At 36.0% G+C, this 17,459-nt stretch overlaps 1 protein-coding gene across 1 annotated transcript in view; it reads right to left on the bottom strand.

Moving 5' to 3' along the window:
- Positions 1 to 2,236: 2,236 nt before the first annotated feature.
- Positions 2,237 to 17,459, bottom strand: part of nalf1b (NALCN channel auxiliary factor 1b) — a 56,479-nt gene continuing 41,256 nt past the window's right edge. The window contains exons 2-3 of the mRNA XM_077728715.1: positions 4,904 to 5,075; positions 2,237 to 4,238 (exon numbers count right to left, since the gene is read on the bottom strand). Coding sequence (XP_077584841.1) covers positions 3,952 to 4,238; positions 4,904 to 5,075 — 459 coding nt within the window. The 3' untranslated portion in view covers positions 2,237 to 3,951. The remainder of the gene's footprint in view (positions 4,239 to 4,903; positions 5,076 to 17,459) is intronic.

The raw sequence follows: 17,459 nt of genomic DNA on the forward strand, positions 1-17,459 counted from the left end.
ATAACAAAAATAAAATATAATAACAATAATGTTAAAAAAACAAATGAAATTAACAATAAATCAATTTAAAAACAGAAAGAAATCAACGCTACCATCTAGTGGTTGCAAAAAGATCCGCAGCTTTTGGGGGTGGGCCTTGTTTGCAAGGAATTGACCTTCTACTGTAAAATGTTTGACATCAATTACTGGATTGGACATCTCTGCTGAGTTGGAATGAATATTGTATGGGTATTTTGGGGAATACCTGATCCTTTACGTTGTGAATCAAAAGATCACTTGAAAAAAACAAAAACAAAAAAGAAAGAAACAAAAAAGAGGTCAGCCCTTGAGGTCCCATTCCTGTGGTCAACATTAACATCTCCATGTCTGCAAATATTTTTCAGAAAATAATAATGTGGCATGTTTTAAAAGCCCTTTACTTCATGAAATGCTCTATTTTCAAGTAAATAAAATGGCGGGCAGAATGTGAATGTTGATTAAAACAAATGTGTTGAAAATAAAATGGAACTGAACACGTTTACTAGGCCCCCGCTCCTATTGGATGATGTAAAATGTTTAGCATAACCATGCAAAGTTAACAGTTTTGTTAGGTTGCCTGTCAATTCATAGGCCTGAGTTACAATAAGGATGTCATTTTGGTTCAGGTGAAACAGAAAACTGAAAAAAAGTAAAAAGTAAAAGTAAAAAGTATTCATAACGATTGAGAATATGACTGGAGACATACAGATTGGTACATTAAAAACATATGTATAGACCTGAAAAGATGAGATCATACATAAACTGAAATACTAAATATAGAACCTGAATGGTCATTAAATGACTCCCATTGCATCTTTAGTGAAGACAGACTTTGTTCTGTGAGATACAATCATAATTATTTGTGGTGCTTTATGAAATGAATTTGTCATGTTTTTCTTTTTATCAGATTTTTTTCATTTGGTTTGCTTTTAAAGGGTAACACACTTCAACATTTTGTTTGTATTTTAGTAGCAGTAATTAATTGGAGTTGTCATTTGGTGAAATGGGATTTTATAACAAAATCAATTACAAATCACCGCGACAAATCTATTCAATTATATATTCTCTGTAACATTTTTTTCATTAGTTTTTATGTCAGTTTTGGAAGAAAAATATCTCATTTCCATTATGTGAATTGAAATTAGCATGGGGATGCTTTGCTGAACCCCTGTGGGTCATTTAATTGTGATTTTGGGGTATTCCAGGGTCCGATTTGTTGATTTTGGGGTATTTTAGGGTCACATCTGTTCATTTTGGGGTATTCCAGGGTCACATTTGTTGATTTTGGATCACTTCCTGTATTTTTTGGTGCATTCCCTAATTGCTTTTGGAACGTTTTGGGTCACTTAGTGCTCATTTTGATTGTCCAGGCCACTTTTTATTGATTTTTGGTCACTTCTGGTTATTTTTTGGGTCACTTCCTAATGATTTGGGAATATTTCCAAGACAAATCCTCTTGATTTTTGGCTTCTCCTCTGGTGTTTCTGGGTGATTTTCTTTTGAATTTGGAAAAAAACTAATGTAAGTGTGAATTTGATGTTTTGAAGTTTGATTTAAAAATTGAATTGATGAATTTATAACTAGCTGCCATTGATGGTGACAGGTGTCCAGTCCATTTTTTTTACTGTGAGAACAAGCGGCAATCAAATGATCAGTTGCTGTCAAATGTATTTTTTTAAATTTTGGGGAATCTCACAAAACAAAGCAAGGGAGGCATTTTGGGTTTAAACGCTAAGGCTCTTTTACCGTTACTTCTTTGGTGATGTGATCACTTGACAATTTCCCACTTGTAAATTCTACACACCCTTGTTGAAATTGTAATACATGAGTAACCCAGAGAAATTAGCAAATAAAAAGCACCATTCTTTCAGAATGAGGAAATGTTCATCATTAAACAAGAATAGTAGTACAACATATGGACTGATATGTGAAGTATCAAAATGTTTCCACTAGGAGGCAGAATCTATCAAACCAATGCCTTTCAGTTTTGTTTCGGGATCAACAAACAAACAAACAAACAAACAAACAAACACAATCAGACAAACAGACAAACTAAAACAAACAGGTAAACAATAAAAAACAAACAGACAAAAACAAACAAACTGACAAAAACAAACAGACAAAAACAAACAAACTGACAAAAACAAACAGACAAACACAAACAAACTGACAAAAACAAACAGACAAAAACAAACAAAAACAAACAAACAAACAAACAAACAAACAAACATTTCACCCTCTATGTTAAATTGCAAAAATAAAACTATTGAATGACTGATTCAAATAAACAGGCACGTATTGTTGTTTTTATATTGTATAATACTAACTAAATGGATTTAATCCAATTTTCATTTGAAACATTAAAACAAAAAGTATTTTCTGAAATGCTTATGCTCACACGGGGTGCTGCAGTGGGTGCTGGAGTCTATCCCAGCTGGCTTGGGACACCAGGCAGGGGACACCCTGAAGTGTTGGCCAGCCAATCGCAGGGCACGGGGAGACGGACAACCAATCATGCACATACCCATACCTAGGGGAAATTTAGAGTGCTCAACCAACCTATCATGCATGTTTTGGGGAAGTGGGAGGAAAACGGGGTACCCGGAGAAAACCCACGCAAGCCTGGGGAGAACATGCAATCATCCAAATGACCGACCTGGGATCTAAATATCTTAGGTCAAATTTGAATAGACATTTTCAAGAACATGATTATCTCTATTATAATCTTAAGAATGTGTTTTCCGTGTTATGTATGTTTAACATTGAAAATGATCTGAATTTGGCTATAATGGAGGAAATTGACAACATTTGTTCACACAAATTGGTTGCCATCTGCTCGCCAAAATGGAACTTGTAGGAACATGTATTTATTTATTTGCCGACAATGATGATTACTTCTAAAATGCAGATTAAGCTTCTTGTATTGTATACCCTCGTATATCACACATCACTAATACATTCATTCATTTTCCTATCCCAGTACACCCTGAATTGGTTGCCAGCCAATCGTTGGGCACAAGGTGATGAACAATCCCACACGCTCACACACGTACCTAGGGGAAATTTAGAGTGTTCAACCAGCCGACCATGCATGTTTTTTGGCATATGGGAGCAAACTGGAGTACCCGGAGAAAACCCATGCGATCCCAGGGAGAACATGCAAACTCCACACAGGAAGATCCGGACCTGGGAATTAACCTTTATCTCAGAACTGTGAGGCCGATGTGCTAACCACTTGTTTAAAAACTAAGTTAAAAAACAAGTTAAATAAAGTTAAATAACATAACGAAACTTTGAAGAAAATTGAGGTTGGATAAGATGATAAAAACAAATGATCAATTTTTGAGGAGCCAAATCCCTATAAATCCTCATCAAATTTGTGATTTCCACCTCTAGTGTTCACCTGTGATCAGATCACCAAAGATGGCCGGCCTCTGAATGGAGCTGTAGCTTGTTTCCTGTATTGAATACCCTGTTGTTGTTTAGTCAAATAAAAAATCTAAACAAAATCCAAACATGTATTTCCTTAGACATCCTCACACGCATCACTTTCACAGCCAATTTAGTTTATACAAGTCATCTCTCTAAGCACTTGAAACACAAAAGATGAGAATATGAAGATGGCGGTTCATATTTGAGCAGTGCAACGGAAAAGCATGAATGGGAAAACAGTGTAAAAAAAAAAAGCTGAAGTGAGAGAAACTCAGCCAGCGGGAAGCTGAACATTCCCACTCAAAGGCTGCGGTACTGTCCCCTATTCCTAGCTGGCAAATGCACCCCCCTTTTTAAATTTCCACCTCTTGATTGGATTTGTGTCTTTTGTGTCAAGCGTCTCCGCGTTTTCCCGTTTGGAAGTGGCGCCAAACAAAAAAACTGTGGCTGTATTTTTCCATCCACAGTGTGGGGACAACCTTATTCCACCTAGCTGCAAAGTCATTCCTCGTTGGTGGGGGTCTCCTCCATGGCTGGGAGCCCCGTTGCATTGAGGGATGCAGTGAGGCTGGCCACGGTGTGTAGGAGGACCAGAACTAGCAGGCAGAGTTTGAGGCGGCTGTTGCACAGTCTGCACGCCGCCGATGAGCTGAGCGAGGTTCGGTGCTGGCACGGCGGGTGAGTTCTTTTCAGCGTTCCCCGAGAGAGGTTGTCCACTTTTAAGTCCCACCGCACATCGCAGCACTCTGCTTCGGGATTGCCGCCGGACGGGTGGTCCTCCAGCAACCCTGGAGAAATGCCAGGACTAAATTAAATAGTTGCTTTTGCTATTTGATTTTATTTAAAAATGAAATAAATGGACCATTTCGAAAATTTGTATTTAATTTACTACATATGTAATCTGATCTTTCAATTATTTGCATTGACAGCAATAAACATCAAATATTTTAATTATGATACCTGGTATACAATGAACATGTTTCACTTCAATTGATAGCAACAGACATCCAATTGAAATACCAGACAATTTTTTTTGGTGGTATTTTAAAATAATATACATGTATTATTTAGAAAAAATGCACAGGCAGTGATCTAGAAGTGCCTCAGAATTAACTGACAGTGATAAATGAACAAAAACTGACCCAAAATCTCCAAAAATGTATTAATATTCCCCATCTTGGACATTTTATACACATCTTACAGTAATTTAAATCATATTTTTATTTTATTGTATTTATCTTAACAGTGTGGGTCAAATGTACGAACATTTTGTTCCATATTTATGTATATATGCATGTATATAACAAAATGTTGTACATAACATAATTACAAATGCATTCCATTTAATGTCTTTATTTTTTTTAAATCTTGTTTATTTTACTCATTTCACCAGTTTTGTTGAATTCTACGTTTTCACTGTAGAATTTCCAAAAAAGAACGACGAGAGGCATACCTGTACATATAAAACTCGGACTGCCTCCGTGAATGAGATCGTCATTGTCAGGCAGAACGAAGGGGCACCGCTGCTGCACCTCCAGGCAGTGTTGGCCACAGGGGATTCTTCTGGTGCAGTGCAACTGGGTGGTCTGGAAGTACTGAGAACACAGCCACGGCTTGTACGCCAACTACAAGTACAAGACAGCAAAGAAAGCATAGATGACAATAGAGAATATCTCATGCATCTTCATTATCCAGCCTGAGCCATTATGTTATTATTTTCCTCACATAAAATGGTGGCTGTCACAACTAGGTGGTGTTATTATCACCTGCGACAATTAGTTGCTATTTCCTGTATTTCATGGCCAGGTCTGCAAAACAGGGAGTCTAATTTGACGACATGTAGCAGAAATGTCTTTGTTTACTGTATGTGTGATATCATTTAAAATAGGTGAGATTGTGAGAAGTGCTGGAAGTAGATCTGGGCAAGATGGCATGAGAAGGAAATCTACAAAATCTCCAGACAAAAAATTAATTTATGAATATATAACTGATTTCATTTGCATTCCAACAAAATCATACAGGAAGCACACTGAGAGTGCAGCATTCTTATAGAACAAATTTCCGTCGAAACAGCCAAATTCAAACTATCGCCTTACTTCTGACCTCTATGACCTTTGACTTCATCACCTTACAATTCAATCATCTTTTTCATTTAATCCTTTTAGCCTTTGCTGCAACTTCATAACAACCCCTTTATTCATTCTTAAGTTATCTTGAACACAAGCATATGTCTGACCTCTGTGACCTTTGAAGTTTGATAAAAAAAACTTTTTTATCTGTTCTTAAGGTATCTTGAAAATATACAGACCTACATACGAAACCAAGTATATATAAAACTCAAACTCCCATAAGTTTCATCTACTGACTGAGTGATTTGAAAATGGAAACAAAATATTGTACAGAATATAACACAAATTTACCACAAAAATTTATGTAATTAGTCACCGATTAATTGATTCATAGTGGCAGATACTATAGAAAACATTTATAAGATGAAATAAAAATGTTCTTTGCGTAAATGTATGTGAATCAAAGTAAATTCCAAGCATGTAATTGGTGAGAACGGATTCTGTGAAATTCTGTTGTCTCAGAAAATACATTTTGAAATAAAAAGATTAATTACTGTTTTCACATGGATTTATAAAAATCCCCCCCCCAAAAAAGTTTACACATTTTTGTCATTTTTCAAGAAAAACTAATAAATTACTATATAAAATTAGGATATTTACATTATTCATTTTTAAATTCAAGAAATACAATTTTGAAGGGGAATATTAATCTTTCCCATTCATTTTCTTTTTTCTTTTGTTTAAAAAAGGAAAAATAAAGAAAAATAAAAGATACTTGTTATTTAGAGCCTTAAAAAAAAGGATATTAACAATTTTGAGGTAAATATCTCTGAACAAAACAATACATGAAAGAAAAGGATGATGATTCATTTGTTAAAAAATTAGTCAATTAATTGCGGTAGGACAAAAAAAGGACAATCAGTCGCTGTTGTCCTATACCGATTCGAACAAGGTGGACATTTATCACTGTTAGGGGCATCCAATGAAATAAAGATAACAACATTGAAGGGCCGAATGTTCATATTTTAACCTTTAATTGAGAACTCATTGAACTCGGTGCCATCCAATGATGGGGTTGGATGAATTAACGAATGGCCCTTCGAGTCTTCAAAGGCAGTCAAATGACATAAATATTTATACTGTACGGGTTGGCAAACTGAATAGGCCTCTGAAGGAAACCATAATTAGAATATGGCCTGTGACAAAACTGAGTTTGACAGCCCTGTACTAACACGTACAATCATTTGAAGTTATTAGCCTAATGTACCCGTGACATCAGGCTATCTGAGAACATTTTCGAACATTCACACTGATGTGTATACACTGTGCAGCCAAGCTTATCTTCTGATTTCAAAGGTTATTATTATTAGCGTGTGGCATTTTAGCCAGCGTGTAAATACATCTCCACTTTGACGCGGTCACTCGCGCATAAAATCACACTAAACTATGTTTATTGAAAGACATATTCCAATACGGATCTCATTGAAAAGGTCACATCAGTTAGTATGCGTAACCGACGGTTAGAAAATGTTTGTTACCTCCGAAAAGGACTCAAGCGAGTTTGCGGACCGCATTAACGTCAACTCGATTTCATGTGGGCCGGACCATTTTAGATAAAATATTTAGATTTTTTCTAATAAATGAACTGGATTAATGGCCCTGAATATCCTGTTTTTTTTATAGATCTAAAACAATGATTATTTTAGCTTTTTTAAAATATATTTTTAGATTTTACAAAAGGATTTTTGGACTAAAAACTGAAAAAAATGATTAAAAAATGACAATTATTGATTTGGAAGGGGGAAAATCAGGAAATTTATTCTACATCTATATTAACTTTTTTGGGCCGCACAAAATGATGCGGCGGGCCTGATTTTGTCCCCGGGCTGCCACTTTGACACCTGTGATTTAAGGAATGAAATTCTTCTTTTTCTCCATGCATTTTTAGAGATGAATGAAAGATATTCATACTGTAGTAAATAAACAATTTTGGGGGAAATGAAGTAAAATTTGAACGTAAAATAATATTTCAATGAAACATAACAAACAAAAATATTTTTTCCACTCAAGTATATCATTCACAGAGTAAGCCTTGTGGTAGTTCATTCATTCATTCATCTTCCATACCGTGTATACTCCTAAGGGTTGCTGGAGCCTATCCTAGCTGACTTTGTGGGGAAAAGGTAGACTATACCCTAGACTGGTCAGCCATAGGGTACACATAGAGACAAACGACCATTCAGACTCTCAATTGTAAAAGCTACACCGGGAATTGAGCCTGTGCCTGTCCTTCCAGAAGTCAAGCAAACAATCACGACCCCATCAGGCGGCTTTCTTGTGGTAGTAATATAAAAAAAAATGGCTGTCTATCATTGGCATTGAGTTGTAGGCGCGTCAGCCTCACAGTTTTGATGTCCTAGGTTCAAAACCAGGTCGGTTCTCCTGTGTGCCGTTTGCATGTTCTCCTTGGGCTTGCATGGGTTTTCTCCTGGTAGTCTGATTTCCCCCCCAAAAACATGCATTGTAGGCTGATTGGACACTAAATTGCCCCTTGGTATGAGTGTGAATGGTCGTCCGTCTCCTTGTGCCCTGCAATTGACTGACCACCGATTAAGGGTGTCCTCCACTTCTGGCCCGAAGTCAGCTGGGATTGGCTCCAGCAGCCCCCGCGACCCTTGTGAGGTTGAAGTTGTTCTGAAAATTAATGAATGGATAAAAAAATAATAAAAGCCAAGTGTAAATATTCAGTGATTTCTGTCCAAAAGATATACAGCTGACTTTGACCTAATAACTGAACACCTTAGATTAAAACCTCTAACTTTTCTTAGTCTTTGTTTCCAATACGCAAACTATTACTTATCCCCAAAATAATCTTTGATTAGTCACCCATTAAAACAATTGTTTGTGGCAACCCTATTTTCTATCTGGCATTTTAAACCCTAAATGCGTTGAGCTGTGCTTGTTTTCATGCCAACTCAGCAGTCCTATTGGCTACTTTTGTTTTTGCACACTCAGAAGTCATTAAGTCCAATGCTTAATGGTCAACTTCTAGCAAATTGAATACCGGCCGGACCTCACAGTCCAAATGGATTAGGCCAAGGGTGTCAAACTTAGTTTTTTTTTGCGGGCCGCAATAACATCAACTCGATTTCATGTGGGCCGGACCATTTTAGATATAATATTTAATTCTTTTTTTTCTTAAATTGGAATATAAGAACTGGATCTGTAACTGGATTTTTTATAGATATATTATTATATACCTATTTTATAGAAATATTATTATATATCTATTTTACAGATATATTATTGTATGTCTATTTTATATATAAATAAATACATATTTTTAGAGTTATACAGATTATTTGAACTTTTTTTCTCAGTAAGGGAAAATATCCAATAATCATTTGTTTTTCATTTCAAATGGAAACAATTAAAAAAAATTCTATTCGATATTAAAGTGGAAAACTGAAAATATTTGTATATATTTATTTTTATATTTTTCAAAATACTTTTTGACCTAAAAACACCAAAAGAAAAAAACTGGATAAAAAATTGCAATTTTTGATTTAAAAAGGGGAAGATCAGGAAATATGATATACATCTATAATCTTCATTTGAATTTGATCGTAAAACAGAAAGTCGGCACTCATGATCTACTTACTCGGGCCACACAAAATGATGCGGCGGGCCAGATTTGGCCCCCGGGCCGCCACTTTGACACCTGTGGATCAGACGTTTATTGCCGCCAAAGGTGTAGAAACATATATTATGAAGCAAGCTACCTTATTTCATTTATTTTTTTGAAGCAGCTCTCCAGCTATCATTCCAAGGAGCACTGATCCATCATGCTACTGCCATATCTCCAAGACACTAATAGAGTCAGCCGGCGCAGATAAAAATGGCGCAGAAATCTTGTCGGGAATGAACTAAATCGCTCATAACTTCTCTTTGGTCTCTTAATCTTTTTTTTAATAATTTTTAATTTTTAAACAATGTTCACCCCAATTTCAATATTCACGTTAATAACGCCATTGTAAAAAGTGCTGTGCATTAGACCAGGGATGTCAGATGTGCGGATGGGCCGGAAATGGCTCGCTCGGGGGTCCGATTCAGCCCACCGGGTTGTTCTGCCTGACAGGCCTTTTGTAGTTACTTCATACTGTATGTACATAATTAAATCCTTTCATTTTTTTTAGAAGGGCACCACAAAACCAGACATTTATGAGTTGTCTGATCAAGTGCGTGCACTACTGCACTTTGCTCAGTTTCATATCCGCAATCACATTCGTTCATTCGCCCTCTGCTGTCAAAATAGTGCCTTCCATGGCAGCCAATGATTTAATAGGGAACCTTGAAATACTACAAAATCATCAGGAAGTAACCTGAAAATGCTCAAAAGTCAGCAGGAACGTCCAAAAGAAAAAGAAGTATCTACAAAAGTCAGCCAAAATCAATTGGAAATGATCCAAAATGTACCCAAAGTGACCTGTGAGAGGACCTTAAAATGGATAAAAAACAAACAAAAAAGAAGTTACTCAAAATTAACTGATTGCATGTTCTCAACATTGATAGATATCCAATCTATTTTGACTAGGGCGGCATCAATGGCGGCAAGTAACTTCACTTCTTGATCCAGAAATAAAATGGCCTGACCCACAAGATCTCTAATCGGTATTAATGTGGCCGAGCAAACCAAACTGAGTTTGACACACCTGTATGAAACAAACAGCCTTTTTTTCTGCATGCGTACAGAGATTAAATTCTGACCCTATTTAGGTTCTTCAATGTGTTCACGTAGCTTTACTTAACCAAGGTTATTTTCCAAAAGTTTATATTCAAAGGGTTGAATGTGGCCTGGTCACACCAGAATTGTGTAAACAGAATGCACCAAAATAAGCAGGAAATGAACCAAGAATACCCCATAATCAACAAGAAGTGACCCAAAATGAACATGAAATTACTCCAAAATCAACAGGGAGTGACCCTCTTCCCTGGCAGTTACACCCCCAACATGCTTCTATTGATATAATCCCTATCTCTTCTTTGGACATGTCCAAACCATCCAAATCTGGTCTCCCTGACCGCGTCTTCAAAACTTCTAACCTGTCCTCCTATTGTCTCATTTTTAATCCAATCCTACCTGGTCACTCCTAATGAGAACCTCATCTTTTTCATCTTCGCTGCCTCTAGCTCTGTTTCCCCTTCCTTTCAAAAGAGAGCGACTGTCTCTAAGCCATACATCATACTTGAAGTCCTTGTAACTTCACTTTTCCCCCGGGGATCTTCTCATTTACATACACATATGTATTCTGTTTTTCATTAATCACCTTCATTCACCATAAGCGGACCCTGAACAACTTCTGGTTCGAGTGGTGCGAAAATAAGTAATGTCATGTTTTTAAACAGATAATTTTAGGACTTTTCTCAAAATGTTAGTTAAATCTCCTAATATTTTGCACACAAACTTTACATCGTAATTCAGATTAGAGAAAAATATAAAATGACTTTCACAATTTGAATCATGTAGTAGTATAATCTGTAATTTAAAGTTCAGGATATTTTGATTTTAACCTTGTAATAGTGTAATCGTATTATTCATGTTATTTTTTCTCTCTAAATGAAGAGTGTCAGAATCGGGTTGGTTCGCGGACCGCTTTAACATCAACTCGATTTCAGGTGGGCCAGACAGACCATTTTAGGTATAATATTTAGATTTTTTTTAAATAAATGGATTAAAAGAACTGGATTAAAAGCCCTGAATATTATGTTATTTGATAGATCTCAAACAATGTTTATTTTAGCTTTTTAAAAAAATATATTTTTAGATTTTACAAAATGATTTTTGAACTAAAACACAGAAAAAATTGATTAAAAAATGACAATTATTGATTTAGAGGGGAAGAAATCAATGAATTTAATCCTAAATTTTATCCTAAAACAGAAAGTCGGCACTCATGATTCACTGAGACCACATTTGGCCCCCGGGCCACCACTTTGACACATGAGCTCAAAATATTACATTGTGGGACTTTTTGCAATTTCTCGCGGCACACCTGACCATTTCTCATGACAGAGTGGTTGGGAAACACGGGTCTAGGCTAAACCACATTTTCCCATAACTGTATTGTATGACTCATTAGCTTTAATTCCCAATGATTTCCACAGCAATATATGTCTAATTTCTTCTTGAAAATGGGCACGTATTCGTCAGTACCAAGCTTCACAAAACTATCCAAACTCACACTCAAACAAAATGAAAGAACACATTCCTTCCCTCTCCTTTGAAATGTACCGCCGTTGTTTTTTTTGTTTTTTTTGACAAATCGGGCAAAGGAGGAGGCATTGTCACTATTTATCTTAATCACAGGATTAATCAGTTGAGACACCGTCAGCTGCAGGCAAATGTAATTACCTCCAGACGCTATAAGACGTTATAATTATCGTTATTATTACTGTGCTTATTATTTGCAGAGGCCTCTGTTTGATGCAATGAGCTGACCGCTCAAGCAGTGAAGCAGAAATCGCCTTATGTACACTTCAAGTGGATTCCCAACCCAAGACAGGGCAGCCGAAGAGCAATGGTTACATAACTGAAATCCTCGTTTTAAGACAGCTTTTTATAATATAACTTGGGAACAATTTTGGTGGATTTTGATCATCAGACGTGATATTTTTCCCTCTGCCATTAGGTGAAAGTTTGGAGGTTATGCATATGGCTTCTTGTATCTGTCCGTATGTTTTGGTTTAAAATAACTCCAGAATAGATATTTGAGGATTAAATGTGCAGGACTTTTGTAAAATGAGGGTTAGGCCAATGAGGTCCAAGGTCATAGAAGTCAAAAAGGAATTTCATGATGACTTGATAATGGATTGACATATTTACCTCAAAGTTACAAAGTGGTTTGTATGAGTAGAAGCGAAGGGTTCAAAGGACACAGACATGAAAAATATGTTTAGCCCACATGTGTCAAAGTGGCGGCCCGGGGGCCAAATCTGGCCTGCCGCATCATTTTGTGTGGGCCGGTAAAGTAGATCATGAGTGCCGACTTTCTGTTTCAGGATAAAATTTAAATGAATCGATGAATGAGTATAGATGTATATTAAATTTCCTGAATTTCAATAATTATTCATTTTTGATTATTTTTACATGATAATGTAGAATAAAAAAGGGGAGAACAATTAAAATTATTTTAATAGTACTTTAAAGAAAACTAATTCTAATCTATTAATGTTTTCTTTTTGTAAATCAATAATTGTAATTTTTTTATCATTTTTTCTGTTTTTAGTCCAAAAACCATTTTGTAAAATCTAAAAGTATATAAAAAAGCTAAAATAATCATTGATTTAGATCTATAATGGCTAATTAAAAAACAACAAAGAAACATTAAGTATATAGTATGCGGTGTGTATGAGTTTCCAATACTACAAACATTTCATTTTGTTTTGAAAATTTGGTTAAATGTCATGAACATTTGACATTATTTTAAAAATTGCCCACATTGTATCATTTTCCTTTTTTTTTGTTTTATTACTATTATATTCATGATTATGGTTCTTTGCCATTGACGGAGCTATACGTCCAATCAGGGATGGAATCCTTATCAAAGTGAATGAAAAGAAAATTTGTGTAACAGAAAATGAGGCACATAATAAAGAGCAGATGCTTAAGGAGTCTACAAAAAAAATCAAGCAGAGAGAAGACAGCATCTGGGCAGGAATCACTGAATGAGTTCCAAGTGTGTTTTTGTGAGCTGTAACCAATTTCAACAATAAAGACAAGAATGACATAAACGCATCATGCTCTACGGTTTTTGGATTTCATGCTAATTACTGACTTAAACAAAATCAAACGACATCAAAGTGCTCTCATGTGTGTCAATTCTAAAACTATACCTGATGCGACATTGAGATTGTACAGGAATACATTAGAAAAACAAACAATGATAGTTATCTATTTATGAGGTTCAAAATAACTATGTTTTAATAATTGATTGACAAGTAATCACAACTATTTTCATTGCAAAATATTGTTTAGAGCACATGTGTCAAAGTGGCGGCCCTGGGGCCAAATCTGGCCCGCTGCATCATTTTGTGTGGCCCGGGAAAGTAAATGATATGCCAAATTTCTGTTTTAAGATCAAATTAAATGAAGAATATAGATGTATATTAAATTTCCTGAATTTCAATAATTATTCCTTTTTTTGATTATTTTTACATGATAATTTAGATTAAAAACGGGGAAAACACTTAAAATTATTTTAATAGTACTTTAAAGAAAACATTCTAATCTATTAATATTTTCTTTATGTAAATTGTTTTCTATTTTTTTTAAATTACTTGTTCAATCAAGGTGTGGCCCAGCTTGAGTGGTGAGCGTGTAAGCCTTACAGCTCTGGGTTCCTGGGTTCAAATCCAGGTCAGTCCACCTGTGTGGAGTGTCCATGTTCTCCCCAGGCCTCCTCCCACATTCCAAAAACATTAAGTTAGGCTGATTGGACACTCTAAATTGCCCCTGGGTGGGAGTGTGAACGTGAATGGTGATTTCAGTAATGTTTTTAAAACAGTGTCTGACCTGTGAGTCCTCCATGAGTATCCAGTATGAATGTTAATTCACAGCCAGCTCTACTATGAAAAAGAAATTGGATGTCTACTTATGACAAACCTGTTCAAATTCACAACAGAAGGCTAAAAAGAGCCACATGATTGGACGTCTATCTTTGTCAAATTGACCTCACGTGATGTTTAAGAATCTTTAGGGCAACAGGAAAGCCTTCACTTTTAATTAGAAGTTCGGGCTCACTTCCTCACAACAACCTTTATGATATATGGAGGTCACGTGACACACTGTACAGACAGGATGATGGAAAACTACAGCATATCTAGACATTAATCTCTTTCTTTTTCTGTATTAATAAAGCCATTAAGGGATATGCTGGAGCTGGAGAAAACGCACGCACGCACACACACACACACACACACACACACACACACACACACACACACACACACACACACACACACACACACACACACACACACACACACACACACACACACACACACACACACACACACACACACACACACACACACACACACACACACACACACACACACACACACACACACACACACACACACACACACACACACACACACACACATTTTCACACATGTGATAGTTCCAAAACACTATAGATAGTATAAGGTGGCTAAACATGTACAAACAAATGTGACTTAATCATCACGTCAGTCTATAAATTACAGGAAGTTATTAACAATGAGTATGGTGTGTTAATAAATCTCTTGCCTGGGCTTGTATGGGTAACTTGTGAAAAATCAGCGACCCCACAAGAAGATGAAAACATGTATTTATGTGTTTATCATAGCACGGGCACATGTGGAGTGAATAACTTGTGAAATAGATGATAACAAGATATAAAGTGCTTAGTGATTTGACAATAAAATCACCAAAACAATAGTGATATTTGTATTTTCATGATTTCTCTCATGCTGTACTAAATACTCGGTGCAAGCCCTTTCCAGTCAAAAAGGATTGGACGTCTACTGATGTCCCTGGTATTCTAGTTCCAATGTATTTAATGTCAATCACTTCTAATATAAGTGAATAATTCAAAGAAATAAGAATGAATAAACAAGCCCTTTTTTTGGACCTTTCCTGGCATTTATTATAGTAACATTAACAACGTTGCCACAACGTCGTTGGAGCGGCAGTGTGTGCTGTAAAGATTACCCCGGGGTAATCTTGGAAGCCAGCTGCAATAGGTGACAGCAAGCGTGACATCAGGCCAACATTTGAGTGAAAGTTTTCAGTTTTAATGCTAGAATTCTTCAGAACCTGCCTGTGTGCACGCTAAGACTGATAAACATGTCATTATTATACATACAATTGGACATGGAGTGGAGAGAATTAGTATACTGTGAAACAAAAGTGTTTCATTCCATTGGTAAACATGAACTAAAACTAATCTTGGCTAAACACCATTGGTTGATTTCTAAATTTACATTAAAATACAGAGAAGACAAATATTACTTTAGTATATAAAAATACTAATCACTCATATATCTCATCTCATCTCATTTTCTGAACCGCTTTATCCTCATTAGGGTCCTTGGGGGTGCTGGAGCCTATCCCAGCTGACTTATTAAACATGAACTAAAACTAATCTTGGCTAAACACGACTGGTTGATTTCTGAATTTACATTAAAATACAGAGAAGACAAATATTATATTAGTATATAAAAATACTAATCACTCATCTCATCTCATTTTCTGAACCGCTTTATCCTCATTAGAGTTCTGGGGGTGCTGGAGCCTATCCCAGCTGACTTAGTAAACATGAACTAAAACTAATCTTGGCTAAATACAACTGGTTGATTTCTGAATTTACATTAAAATACAGAGAAGACAAATATTACATTAGTCTATAAAAATACTAACCACTCATCTCATCTCATCTCATTTTCTCAACTGCTTTATCCTCATTAGAGTTCTGGGGGGTGCTGGAGCCTATCCCAGCTGACTTAGTAAACATGAACTAAAACTAATCTTGGCTAAACACGGCTGGTTGATTTCTGAATTTACATTAAAATACAGAGAAGACAAATATTACATTAGAATATAAAAATACTATCCACTCATCTCATCTCATCTCATTTTCTGAACCGCTTTATCCTCATTAGGGTCCTGGGGGTGCTGGAGCATACATATCTTGGGACAATTTAAAGTGTCCAATCAGCCTACCATGCACGTTTTTGGAATGTGGGGAGATCACCCACAACGGTCCGGGGAGAATATGCAAACTCCAAACAGCTGCCAAATGTGTTCATAATTGTTTATTAAACTGAACAAAGTCCTCTGAATCAAATTGTCACTGAATACGGTAAAATCATCCAAAAATGGAAATAATGTATCATATACTCATGAAATATTTACCACCCCTCAATAGATTCCTGCCCCCCTTTTGCAAGCACAAGAATATTTTATGGATCTCCCACTGATGCCCTGTATGTATTACTCACTTAAAATGAAGATATTTCTTCTAACAAATCACATTACTGTTTAAAGCTCACGATGAGTGTCGTTTCATCATTTGAATATTTTATTCAGCGCCAAGTAAATTTTGTTTTACTTAGTAATCTGATTGCTGCTGCCAGAACTATATCCCAAGATGGCGAGAGAAAAGAAATATGTTTGCAAGTATGTCGGAGAAAAAAAAATCAGATTCCTCTAAATGACAATCATGTGACTATAGAGTATTGTACGGTAATGTTGTTGAAAACTGCGTGCGATATGACCTTTCACAAAATCTGTTCTTTATTATAAATACTGTAGTTTAACAAGTTTAATTCCACATGGCAGGATAGCACAGGTGCGAAGGTGTAACTGTATTCCACTGTGGAGACTTGTCCTTCAAACATAGCGTGATTTACAAAGACATTTCCTTAATGTTCTACTGAAGGAAATATTTGCGGAAATGCACGTGAGATTTCATGTCAAAACCCTGAGAAGGATGAAAAAGAACACAGTCCGTATGCTTGCCATTGCATGCAAAGTGCCATCTCTATTAATGATTTTTTATGCTGTATCATTATCTTCCAAGTCCTTGTTAGATGATCCCTTGAAGTACAGCATTCACTGAAGTCACATTACAAAACTTGTCACTGAATCAGTTGTAACAACCAACTTGTTAGTTTTAAATAACACTCAAAAAATGCTTGCCATTGATGGTGAGATGTCCCTAATCGAACTGAGTTGGCAGCAATCATTTGATCAGCTCCAGAAAACCAGGTTGAATGGATTTGATGTCTATCGCCATTATTGCTAGTGAGACATAATCATTCACTCCAAAAAATGTTTTTGAGTAAATTTATATGGCCAAAATACCTCACAGATTATTCCAAGTTCGGGATTCTCTG

Source organism: Stigmatopora nigra, chromosome 11 (genome assembly GCF_051989575.1).
Source record: "Stigmatopora nigra isolate UIUO_SnigA chromosome 11, RoL_Snig_1.1, whole genome shotgun sequence".
Taxonomy (NCBI): domain Eukaryota; kingdom Metazoa; phylum Chordata; class Actinopteri; order Syngnathiformes; family Syngnathidae; genus Stigmatopora; species Stigmatopora nigra.